This window comes from Phyllostomus discolor, chromosome 1 (genome assembly GCF_004126475.2).
Source record: "Phyllostomus discolor isolate MPI-MPIP mPhyDis1 chromosome 1, mPhyDis1.pri.v3, whole genome shotgun sequence".
NCBI lineage: Eukaryota > Metazoa > Chordata > Mammalia > Chiroptera > Phyllostomidae > Phyllostomus > Phyllostomus discolor.
This window is the reverse complement of record NC_040903.2, coordinates 25,920,560-25,934,248: the sequence shown is the minus strand read 5'-3', so window position 1 is coordinate 25,934,248 and position 13,689 is coordinate 25,920,560. Positions and strand designations below refer to the sequence as shown.

General features: G+C 35.8%; 1 protein-coding gene across 2 annotated transcripts in view; it reads right to left on the bottom strand.

Moving 5' to 3' along the window:
- Positions 1-13,689, bottom strand: part of SLC30A9 (solute carrier family 30 member 9) — a 75,388-nt gene that overhangs the window by 44,742 nt on the left and 16,957 nt on the right. Inside the window, exons 3-6 of one of the 2 annotated variants that reach the window (XM_028507031.2) lie at positions 7,829-7,888; positions 5,167-5,266; positions 2,680-2,772; positions 2,208-2,290 (exon numbers count right to left, since the gene is read on the bottom strand). In XM_028507031.2, coding sequence (XP_028362832.1) covers positions 2,208-2,290; positions 2,680-2,772; positions 5,167-5,266; positions 7,829-7,888 — 336 coding nt within the window. Of the gene's footprint in view, positions 1-2,207; positions 2,291-2,679; positions 2,773-5,166; positions 5,267-7,828; positions 7,892-13,689 lie in introns of both variants that reach the window. The other variant, XM_028507030.2, reaches the window with a different exon arrangement.

Below are 13,689 nucleotides of genomic sequence, written 5' to 3'. Positions count from 1 at the left end.
GTATGCTTCCATTTATATGAGGCATCTACAAGAATCAAATTCATAGAAACAGTAGAACACTGGGGCTGTCAGGGGCTAGGTGTAGAGGAATAGGGGAGTTCTTGTTTAACAAGTATAGTTTGTTTTGTAATATGAAAAATTTCTGGGAAAAAACTTTGTGGAGGTCTGTTTTATAATAATGTGAATACACATAACACTTCTGAGCTGTTCTGGGCTTCTGGGACATCTCCAAACACACCAACATCCAAATCATAGGGGTACCACAAGGAGAAGAGGAAGAGCAAGAAACTGAAAAGTTATTTGAAAAAAATAACAAAAGAAAACTTCCCTTTTTGGTGAAAGAAATAGACATACAAGTCCAGAAAGCACAGAGAGTCCCAAACAAGTTGGACCCTCAAATCAAGGACAGAACATATGTTTGGTATGTCTTATTTATGAAAGGGGGGTGGTATGCTACTTTATTATATCGTGTATATAATGTATGTATGTATGTTTGCTATTTTATATTTTTTTAATGAAAAGAATAATCCCCAGACTAACTTTTTAAGTGGTTACATATCTAGACAAAGGAAACATGGTGCAGGGGACAAGGATGGGAATTAAATTTCTCTGAAGTATTTTGTCTTGTAAAACGTGACTTTGGAATCATGTAAATGTTTTATATCTATCAATACTTGATTTATTCACACAGAGAGAAATTTCAACAGTTATCGCTAGGAAGAATGATGAGACAATATTGAACAAAAAGACTTTTAACTTTATATTTTTGCATCTTTTTAAAAATCACAAGTATGTATTACTTTTGTCATTAATACATATATGTGTAAATCAAAAATTATCTGAAACCTATTTTGTATATTTTTTAATTAATTTATTTTTATAGAGAGGGGAAGGAAGAGGGAAACATCGATGTGAGACAGAAACATCGTTCAGTTGCCTCTCACACATGCCCCATCTGAGGACCAAATCAGCAACCCGGGCATATACTCCCCGACTGGGAATTGAACCGGCAACTTTTCACTTCGAGGGATGTGGCCCAACCAACTAAGCTATACTGGTCGAGGCCATATTTCATATTATATTAATCCAAATTCTATAAAGGTGGCTTTGTTACTACAACAATGAATTGTTAAATTCCCTGAAAATCTATATTCATCTAAATCTCAAGCACCAAGCAATTTCTAGTTCACAGATGTTTGATAAATATCTGAGTTAATTAAAGTAGAAATGTAGTAGCTGAATTAATAGGCTTTTCCATAAAAAAGCACTATCCTATCACTTTTAGAATAAGTAAAATCTTCAAATCAGACCATCATTTTATTTTTATTTTTTTAACATTTTTAAAAAGACTTTATTTTTTTTTTTTAGAGAAAGAGGAAGGGAAGGAGAAAAAGAAGGAGAGAAACATCAATGTGTGGCTGCCTTCTATGAGGCCCCCACTTGGGATGTGGCCCACAACCTAGGCATGTGCCCTGACTGGTAGGTATCAAACCTGCAACCCTTTGGTTTGCAGGCCCACACTCAATCCACTGAGCTACACCAGCCAGGGCTTATTTTTATTTTTTTAAAGATTGTATTTATTCATTTTTAGAGGGAGGAGAAGGGAGGGAGAGAGGGAGAGAAACATCATTGTGTGGTTGCCTGTTGCATGCCTCCTGCTGGGGACCTGACCCACAACCCAGGCATGTGACCTGAATGGGAATCGAACTGGTGACCCTTTGGTTCACAGGCAGGCATTCAATCCACTAAGCCACACCAGCCAAGGCCAGACCATTGTTTTAATATTCATGTCTTATAGAAACCACAGACTAACTTCAGTTCCTCTCATCATCTCTAAAGAGCTAAAGAGGATAAAACAAACAGATTATTATTTTTATAAAGTAATTGTATCCCAAAATGGATACTGCTATATGCTACAAACAAAAGAGCCAAAGCCAAATGTATGCAACCACCAGGGAGTGCATAATTACAGGCACTATTCTTACCTATGAGTTATAGGTACACCCCATTTTATTGAACTTCTCTTTACTGCACTTCACAAATGTGTATTTTTAGAAGTTGAAGGCAACCCTCCCCACAGCAAAAAGATTATGGTTTGCTTCACTGTGATACTCGCTTTACTGTGGTGGTCTGGAACTGACCCCGTAGTATCTCTAGAGTACGCCTGTCCTTTCCAATTAACTTAGCTTTAAACTTAATATACTCACTTTCTCTGTATTCTATTTCTGCTTCCTTACGCAGTTTTTTCTCTCTGGCAAGGGCTTCGCGGCTTCCCCAAACTTCCAAAGATCTGTTTATGAAGACATGGCCCACAACAATGAACAATTTTAATGACTCTACTGTATCATATTTAAATCTAGATAAGGCATATAACTATTATAGAATCTTACAACAAAGCATAAGATCCTTTAGAAAAACTTTTCTAAACTAATAAAACTTAAAAAAGTTTTCTAAAATAAATTTATTTTAAACAAAATAGTAAATTCAACAGTAAATTTTCTTACAAATTAGGACATTTTTAGTTAAAGTAGTACATACTGGTAAATCCCAGATAAATTTGCCAATATGAAAATATTCTACTTAAAAAATATGCCATTTAAAAATCTCTGGGTCTGAAATGTGTTTTTATTAATTTCAAATTGAGCTTGTATTTTTATTCTAAAGGAACTGTGTCCTTACTTTGCCTCCACATCGGACCTCAAGTATACAGTAAAGGACTCAGTATCTTCATGAGGACTTCGTCGTCTGATTTTTCGAAGTTGCTCTAGATCACTGAAGAAAGAGACATGTTGAATTTATTCACAGTGTTCATACAGTTTATGTATTAAAGGATTATTACGAACAGAGAAAAGCTACTACACTGATCCTCATCTTAAAAGATCATAGATCTGTAGAGCACTTAAAGATCAGTTTATAAAGATTGTATTTTATACACAAAAACTTGTCTATGGACAGTGAAAAAAATTATTCTTGATGTTCAATACAGATACATACATAATATGTGGAGATTAAGTTCCTTCCTAAGTGCTTGCATTTCTCCTGCTATAGACAAACCACTGCAATGGCTGATGTATTACTGTATTTTTAAAAATGTGAAAACTAGTAAAAAACATGGATTAGAATATCATCCCTCTACTTAAGAGTTTAAATATAAAATGTATAGCCCTTTGTTTATAGCCAGATTAAGTATTAATATCAAAGTTACAAAGATAATATTTCAATTCCATGCTATTTAATCATTTTTCCTTTCTTTTAAATTAGGAAAAGTTTATATATTCATCAAGTCACAACTAAACAGTAATTCTATATTTGATGATTGGTGTTCCTAAGAAAATCTTGTAATGGCAATTCAAAGACCTATAAGTTAAAATGTGGTAACTATGGAATATTATTAAGTTCTAAATTAAACCTGGAATTTAAAAAAATCAACAATCAACTACCACATGTAAGTAAAACAGTTTGGATCAGCTACTAAAAAGATTATTCTAGTTTCCTCTCTGCCACTGGTTCACTAAATGAGCTGAATCATCACCAACATCTTTACTATTTTTCCTAGCCTATAATGTGAAGATAGCAATACGTAACTTGCTTAATTTGCAAAATTTTTGTGAGAACTAAATGAAATACTCTATGTGAAACAGAATATAGTTTCACATCAATGTTATCATTGATTATTGTTTTACTAGTTAGTTAAGTTATAAAACTAATTGTAGTATTCTTTATTTCTTGATAATATACCATAGAGAATGACCATCAGGGAGAGGGAAAAATTGGGTAGATCACATCTGATATCTCTAAAAAACCAAGAAATCTTCCACACAAATATGACTTTTCTAGGTAAACACATAAAGGGAAATTTTTAAAATATATGACAAATATCATCTCAATAAATCTCTCTGATTACAAGAAAATTCATAACAAAAAGATACAAGAGGTAAAAATAATTTACAAGGGGGGACCCAAAAAACCCAGAATTTATTTATAAAAAAATTGTGTATTTATTCTTACACGTCTAAACTACCATCACCTTCAAAGTACTCTCCATTTGATACAATACACCTATTGAGACTTCTCTACCCCTCAAAACAGTTTTTGAACTCCTTGATTTTGATGCCTTTAAGGCTTCTGTCATTATTTGTTTCACCTCTTTCACAGCAGCTAAACATTTCCCTTTGAGGACTTCTTTCCACAGGGTGAGACTGGGTGAATAGGTGAATAGGCAGGGTGGGGCATGGGGATGGGGGTGGAGTCATGCTGTGTGTTTGGTCAAAAACTGCTGAACACTCAGTGTGTGGTGTGGGCAGATGTGCTTGTAAGTCGCCCATCATGAAATGGGCAAACCATTGAGAGTCTTGAAAAAAAATTCACTGAAGCTGAACGAAGCCTCTCACAATGCCAGCTGGTACACTGACACAGATGGGTTCCCAGCACACTCACCTAGTGTGGGAAGCCTGTACTGCAAGGGGCCCAGCCTCCAGAAGACAATTCTGGGGGTTTTGGGGGGTCCCTTCACTCGTATACTCAACAGAAACCACACATGGAATATAAATATAAATGTACTAATTAAGAACCACTCAATTCTGCTAGCCAAAAAAACACAAAACTTTCAAAAGTCAAGCATAAAAATATACAAATAATCTTATTATTGATAATTCTGACACAAGTGAACATACCAATAAAACCTTTAACATCTTGTATGACACACAGGGTTTGAAAACTTGCCTTTCTGAAGGTAAGAAGCCCAGAAAGACAAATTGCTCATGCTGGAGCAGAATTCAATCTAGTAAGCAAATAATTTTAACATTTTTTAAAATAAATAAAAATATTTAATTTAGGAAGAAGCCACAGGGAAGTTTCCACATGAGTGGTAGCAGGTAGCACATTCTAAGAAATAAATAGTTATTTAAGATTAGAGATCAAACTACCACTTTTTAAAAAGTATGCCCTGACCAGTGCGGCTCAACTGGCTGGGTGGTGCCCCACAAAGCCAGGGGTCATGGATGTGGCTCCGGGTCAGGGCACACGCCTGGCTCTGTTTGGTCCCTGGTCAGGGCACGTGCGAGAGACAACCAACTGATGTCTCTCTCTCATATAGATGTTTCTCTCCCTCTTTTTCCCTCTATCTAAAAAAGAAAATCTTAAAAAAACAAAACAAAAAAAACATACCTGGCTTTAAGGCAGAACTCATTTATTGCTCTGACTCCAGTGATGAAATTATTCTGAGTGTACTTTGGTCCATACTCCCTCTTCTTAAGGACTGCTTTGACTAAAACCAAAAAATATAGGAAAACAAAAAACATGCACAAAAGTCATATTTAAAGACAAACAAACATACACTGAGGCTTTGCTAATGAATTCCATAAAATATCAATCTGTTTCCTGATGCACTAAATGGCATCAGAAAAAAAACGGTTCTCCAAGTGCAGAACAGAATGGAATGACACTTGTAGTCATTGAGCTTTTATCTCCACAGCTCATCTGTAACTGATGCCAAAATGCCAACCCTTTGTCTGAAGGACATCTTGTATAGGCAACACTGGTCAGTTTACAACAAATCATTTAGGATCAAAGTGGAAGTCAATTTAAGTTTCAGTTAAAAATTATAGGCTAGTTCAGTGTTTTTGGTAAAAGGCGATGGATTTACACAATCTGAAGAGAAACCAGAGTATTGGGTCAGTGTTTTCAAAACTGGAGTAAAAACATTTTACCGTATTAAATGGAAAAAAATGTAATCAAAGAGTACTGCATGAAGTTAAAAATAAGTACTTTTTGTGAAAGCTTTTGTTTCAGGTACATAATAATAATCTATATAAAAACTAACTTATTAAACAGTGTTTCTTAAGTGAGGTGCAGACAAAAAAGTATGAAAGCCACTGGACTGCTTCACATAATGCAAAAAGCTGAAGTAAACAAAAGAAACATTTTCATCAGTTAAAAAATTATAGGAAGTTTATTACAGACTACAGGTAAAATACTACCTTCTATTAAATTATTTACCTATTATCAAATATCAAACTGTTCAAAAAAAAAGATAAGAGACATCAATAATAAAATGCCAATTTGGCATCAACCACCATCTGTGAATTAAAAATTACACTCAATATTGGTCTATATTCATAAATCATATTATAAAGTGAGACTTTTGGTCATATGATATAGATAAATAACATAAGCAGATTACTGAAGAGCAAGAGCAAAATAACCGAATAAACTCACATTCTGTTACAAAGTGACACCTAGTCACTTCACATTCTATTCTCATATCTATTCATAATTTTCTGTTCCACTTGCAAGTTCAAAGAGCAACTTAAGACTAAAATTATCTGTAATTGCAATAGATAAAAAGACTCTCAACACACGAACTTTTAAAATCAAATGCACAAATAACACCTAAGAAGAACATTTCAAAAATCAAGTTTAGGCCCTGGCTGGCATAGCTCAGTGGATTGAGTGCGGGCTGTGAACCAAAGTGTCGCAGGTTCAATTCCCAGTCAGGGCACATGTCTGGGTTGCAGGCCATGGCCCCCAGCAACCGCACACTGATGTTTCTCTCTCTCCCCCTCCCTTCCCTCTCCAAAAGTAAATAAAATCTAAATAAATAAATAAATAAATAAATAAATAAATAAAAATAGCACAATATTAAAAAAAATCAAGTTCAATATAAAAATCAGAACCTTATTTGAGCCCTGGCTGGGTGGCTCAGGTGGTTGGAGCATCTTTCTGTATACCAAAAAGGTTGAGGGTTCAATTCCCAATCAGGGTACATATCTAGGTTGCAGGTTCGATCCCCAGTTGGGGTGCATATGGGAGTCAACCAATTGATGTTTCTTTCTGTCTCCCTCTCCTTTCCTCTCTAAAAATCAATGAAAACATACCCTCAAGGGTAAGGATTTAAAAAAAAAAAAAACACCTTATTTGAAAAGAACAGTACATAAAAATGTTCAGATTTCTTTTTACATAAGTTCAAGTCTCTGACCTGCCTACTTCAAAATCCAGATTAGCTCCTCTGGAGTAGAGAAGGAAATTACATCTCCCTTTTAAAAGATTAGGGTTTTTTTTAATTACTTTTTAAATATTTCTTCAAAGTAGCTAGAAATCCCTGTTGGCCTGTGCCTGGCCCAGATTATTAATAATAATGTCTGCTATCACATTAATTATTCTTCGTTGTGACAGCACAAGGTATTACCTGCAAAATTACCCTACAAAAGAAGTTCCACTTTTAGCACCATATTATAGAGAAAAAAACTATGGCTCAGAGAAGTCAAGTGAACTGCCCAACACCATACAGTTGGTACATGCGGGGGCCACAAATTAAATCCTGCTTTGCCTGACTCCGAAGCCATAGCGCTCCTAATCACACAGTTACGGCCTCCGTGAAACATGCTGCCTTGGATCAGGGGCCACAGCTCAGTGGGAGCCGTAGCATGTTATAAAGAACAGAGCTGCAGACTCCTTACACACAATTACTCCTAAAAAAGAAAGTCAGACAAGGATGTCCAAACTCTATCTAGATTTGAAAAAGTTGTAGCTGAAAGGTTTTGACCTCTGGTTCTTTAATCACATTACTTTTGTAAAATGATAAAGTAATTAATGTTTTTTCTTTGCCATTACTCCGTTCCTTGGGCTTTTTTTGGGGGGGTGGGGGACAATTACCACAAAATTTGTATCCAAAATGCAAAGTTAACTTCAGAAGAAAATCAGCTTATAAATAGGAGAATAAAGCCTTATGGTCAGTAACCCTAACCCTCATAAAAAGCACTATATAAACTAACTTTATATATTTAATTTTAAAACACAATTATAAAAAAATAGAATAAAATATATTTACCTCTTACTTGGAGAGGTTCTTGCTTAATCAGTGGAGCTTTGAGTTCTGCACCTATATTTTCTGCTGTAAAGTTTATTTAAAAATTTACATTAATCAATGGCTTTCATACAAATCTATAAACTTAATTATTAACTAACAATCTGGCAATGTGTAAAAATGGTAATATACCATAGATGAGTTGGATTTATCCTAGGAATGTTAAAAGCAGTTAAACATTAGAAAAACTACTGATTCCTGTCATTAACAGATTAAAGGAGAAAAACTATAGAAGCATTTCAGGAGCTAAAGAAAAAGCATTTAATAAAATTCAACACCCATGCAAGTTTCAAATCCTTTCAGAAATTAGGACAGAAAGGAATTTCTTTAATGGGTAAAACAAACCTAAACATTGTATTCAATGGTGAAACTTTAGATCATTCCTTTAAAATAAGGACCAAAACAAGGACAGACACACTGTTGATTCCTCTACTTAAAACTGTTCTAGAGGTGCTATTCAATGAAGAATAACCCTTAAGAATTACTGAAAGTAGTGTACAGCTCCCCCCAGTAAGTAAATAAGTAAAAGGAAGTTGAAATCTACATTAAAATTTGGAAGTTGAAATTGGTTGTTTCCATCAACCAATTTCAGGTAGATGATGACTTTAAAGTCACAACATTTACATGCCTAACAGACAACAATATTGCCTATTTTTGTCATAGAGTCAGATTGTTTAATAAGATATACATAATACAAGGAAAAATGGACAAATTCTGTTAAATTAAAATCCATTAACATCTGTTCATCAAAAAATCCCATTAAAAAATAGGAAAAAAGAAAAGCCTCCAACTGGGAGAATATATTTCCAACAACTAGAATCAACTAAGGATAAGTATCAAGAATATTTAAGAATTCCTTCAGATAAAAGACAAACAACCCACTAGAAAAGGGCTGAGGACCATAACTTGCATAGAAAAGGAAATACAAATAGCCAGTGAACATATGAAGAGATGATTGCCTCATTATTAATAGAATCCAAATGAAACCATGAGATACCATTTTACAATCTTCAGATTAGGAAAGTGGAAAAGTATGACAATACACTCATACGCTGCTCATGGAAACATGAACAGACACAATGTAAAAAAAAAAACACCCCAGTAAACAAGTTGGCATTATCTAACATAGTTGAACACAAGCATAATTTATGACCTAGCAATCTACTTCTAGGTCAGTATACTGGGTTGGCCAAAAGGTTCATTTGGTTTTTTCCATTTAGACGCCTCTAGTAGTGCTTAGTTGTCTTTAACTTCATTCAAAACAATTTTGCTAGAGTGTATTGCGACAGCTGTCATATCAGCAGCATGCATTTTAAAAAAACATCAAAACTGGTGAATTTTTGTATAGCCATTTTATTATTGAAGATGGAAGAAAATATACAACATTTTCAGCACATTATGCTTTATTATTTCAAGAAAGGTAAAAATGCAACTGAAACACAAAAAAGATTTGTGTGGTGTATGAGAAGGTGCTGTGACTGATTGAACATGTCAAAAGTGGTTTGCAAAGTTTCATGCTGGAGATTTCTCGCTGGATCATTGGGTACACCAGTTGAGGTTGATAGCAATTGAGTCATTAACTGAGAAAAATCAACATTATACCATACAGGAGATAGCCAACATACTCAAAATATCCAAATCAATAGTTATTGGTGAAAATGAAAAAATGAATCTTCTATTCTATGGAAAAAACCATACCGACTTTTTAGCCAACCCAATACTTAGCTTACAGGACCTTGCCTGAGGGCACAAGAAGAGAGGTATGTGAACGTACAGAACAGCATTATGTTGTTTTAAACTGTAAACAACCTGAATGCCCATAAGCAAGATAATAAACTAACCATGTTCTATTATATAACACTTCACACAGCAGTGAATAATAATAAACGAAATGACTATCTCTCTTTAAGCCCTTACTGTGTACCAAGCACTAGGCTAAGTACTTTCCATGTACCAACTCATTTCATTCACACAGCCCTAAAATATACATGCTATAATTATCCCCATGAAAATTAATGAATTAGACACATATACTATTAGGATAAACCTTAGCAACAAAATTTAATGAAAAAAGTAAATCACAAAAGAATACCTACTATAAGCTATTACAATAAAAGTATAAACAAAAGCTAAATTAACAATTAGGGATATATATATAAATGACTAAATCTGTTCCTTTTTTTTTAATCAAGCGACAAACACAAAATTCAGGATAGTCAGACTGGATACATAGGGTGAGGGAGAATATTATTAAGAATGTAAAGTTCTGGACTTCTGGCCAAGATGGAGGCGTAGGTAGACACACTGTGCCTCCTCGCACAACCAAAATAAGGACAACAAAAATTTAGAAACAAAAAAACAACCAGATCTGACAGAAAACTGAACTGTATGGCAGTCCTACAACCAAGGAGTTCAAGAAGAAACATTCATCCAGACCGGTAGGAGGGGTGGAGTCGGGCAGCTGGGTGGAGAGGGCTCTCGGCAAAGCTGTGGCTGGTGGACCCAGGGCGTGCAAGGTGGAAGCGGGGGGACCCCAGCAAGGCGGCAGGTTGTGAAGGGGCTTGGTGCACAAGGTGGCCGGCAGGCCAGACAGTTCCACATTCACACGCAGATAAACCAGGCAAAACTGGGGAGCGAGACAGACCGCGCAACCCAGGGTTCCAGCTCAGGGAAATAAAGCGATTGAAAACACCTGTGGGGGGCTGAGTTCCAGGTGAGATTCCCAGCCTCACAGGAGAGTTCGTTGGAGAGACCCACAGGGTCCTAGGATGTACACAAACCCACCCACCCGGGAATCAGCACCAGAAGGACCCAGTTTGCTTGTGGGTAGTGGGGGAAGTGACTGAAATCCGGCAGAGAGAGGAGCAAGCTTCACTGTTCCCTCTTGGACCCCTCCCCCACATATAGCGTCACAACCCAGCTACTGGGTTGCCCTGCCCTGGTGAACACCTAAGGCTCCGCCCCTCACTACATAACAGGTGTGTCAAGACAAAAAAAAAATGGCCCAAACGAAAGAATAGATCAAAGCCCCAGAAATAATACAACTAAGTGACAAAGAGATCACCAGCCTATCAGATGCACAGTTCAAAATACTGGTAATCAGGATGCTCACAGAATTGGTTGAATTTGGTCACAAATTAGATGAAAAACATGAAGGCTACGCTAAGTGAAATAAAGGAAAATGTACAGGGAACCAGTAGTAATATAGGAAGGAAACAGGGACTCAAATCAATGGAGTGGACCAGAAGGAAGAAAGAAACAACAAAACAGAAAAGAAGGAACAAACAAGAATTCAACATGATGAGGAGAGGCTTAGGACTCTCCAGGACATCTTTAAACATTCCAACATCCGAATTATAGGGGTACCAGAAGAAGAGGAAAAACAAGTGGAAAAGTTATTTGAACAAATAATAAAGGAGAACTTCCCCAATCTGCAAAGGAAATAGACTTCTAGGAAGTCCAGGAAGCTCAGGGAGTCCCAAAGAAGTTGGAACCAAGGAGAAACACACCAAGGCACACCATAATTACATTACCCAATATTAAAATTAAGGAGAGAATCCTAGGAGCAGCAAGAAATAAGGAGACAGTTACCTACAAAGGAGTTCCCATCAGACTGTCAGGTGATTTCTCAAAGGAGACCTTGCAGGCAAGAAGGGGCTGGAAAGAAGTATTCCAAGTCATGAAAGGCAAGGACCTACATCCAAGATTGCTCTATCCAGCAAAGCTTTCATTTAGAATGGAAGGGCAGATAAAGTGCTTCTCAGATAAAGTCAAGTTAAAGGAGTTCATCATCACCAAGCCCTTATTATATGAAATGTTAAAGGGACTTATCTAAGAAAAAGAAGATAAAAAAACATGTACAGTAAAATGACAGCAAACTCACAATTATTAACAACCACACCTAAAACAAAACCAAAAACAAACTAAGCAAACAACTAGAACAGGAACAGAACCACAGAAATGGAGATCACATGGAGGGTTAGCAACAGGGGAGTGGGAGGAGGAGAGAGGGGGAAAAGGTACAGAGAATAAGTAGCATAGATGGTGGGTAGAAAAAAGACAGCAGGAGGGCAGGAATAGTATGGGAAATGTAGAAGCTAAAGAACTTATATGTATGACACATGGACATGAACTATAGGGGGGAATGTGGGTGGGAGAGGGTGTGCAGGGTGGAGGGGAGTGAAGGAGGGAAAATGGGATAACTGTAATAGCACAATCAATAAAACAATATTTAAAAAAAAAGAATGTAAGGTTTTGAAGAAACCCAAAACATTAATTGGAAGAACAAGAGCACTTCTCTGTTCACTGCAGCATTATTTACAATCACCAAGGTATAAAAGCAGCCCAAGTGACTCTCAGTAGATGAGTGAATAAAACAATTGTGGGACATTTACACAATGGAATACTACTTGGCCATAAAAAAGAAAGTTTTACCCTTTGCAACAGCATGGATAGACCTGGAGAACATTATGCTAAGAGAAAGAAATGAAAAAAAGAAAAGTTCTTAGGTTGAGTGGTAAATGCCCAAGTGTCAATTTTATTATGTTTTCTAACTTGTATAAATACTACATATATTCTTTTATAAGTATCAAATATTTTATAGTAAAAATCTCAGCTTTAAAACATTTTCCCTTAAATTTCTATCCTCATTTGATAACAAAATAGTATTCTCAGTTTATTAATTATAGCTAACATTTACTAAGCATTTGTCACATGCTACATACCACACTATACGCTTCGTGTGTATTTAGTCCTTACAAAACTGCTGAGGTAAGTACTATTATCTTTACCTTACAGCTGAAGAAACTGAGGCACAGAGAAATTTTATAACTTCCCCCAAAGTCACAGAACTGTTTTAAATATGGAGTTACTGAAGAATTGAAACTCAAGTCATTTTGACTAGTCTATGTCTAAACCACTGTTGTTTACTGCCTCAATGTTTAAAATAATATTTAATTTATGAGTAGACGCTTGTGTGATTTCCATGGGGGCAAAGTTTAGAAGTGAATACTAGATTAGCAAAATGGAGACCCCCTCGTAACCTTTTGGTAACAGCAGTTTCAGAAGGAGAGTAAGGATGGAGGCAACAAGTTGAAGTGAGAACGTGAGATGATGAAGTAAAAGTACTGGCACTCTCTGCAGGAGCTGGCATGAAGAATGGAATCCAGGAGAGATTGACAGTACTTTATATAGAAATGGGAATGATGAAGCGAAGGGAGAAATTGCTGGTGTAGGAGATTAAGAGAGTAAAATCACAAGAGCAAAGTCTTTGAACAGATGAAATAGTAGAAGATCCAGAACACAGATTTCAGAAAATATGTAGAAACAGAAATAAACTGTTTCCACCTTTTTAGAGTAGGAATGTATTTAAACATATGCAACAACATGAAATCTGACTGACTTGGTGGTGCTTTTGGACTCTGCCATCTTATTGTCTGTTTTCAGTTTACCAGTCTTTTTTCTTTGCTTTTATTTTTATTTTGCTTTTCCCGCTGCCTGCTAGACTGATCAAGTTTTCTACATCCTCCTCTCACCCCATCCCATATGCTGGTTTGGAATCCGCAATATTCTATTTTTACTGTTTTAATGATTCCACTTAAAAAAATTTAACATGCATGCTTCCCTCTTAATCTCTCTTAACCATCTGTACAGTTATTCAGTGTCCCTACATTCTTCTAGAACAATAACTACATCTTTAACCACTGAAAACTTCTACCTTACTACTCTTGACTAAAACTTCAACATTAAATATAAAAAAAGTTTATTATTTTTATTATCTATAGTTAATTTTACCAATACATTTTATCCATTTCTTACTCTTCATT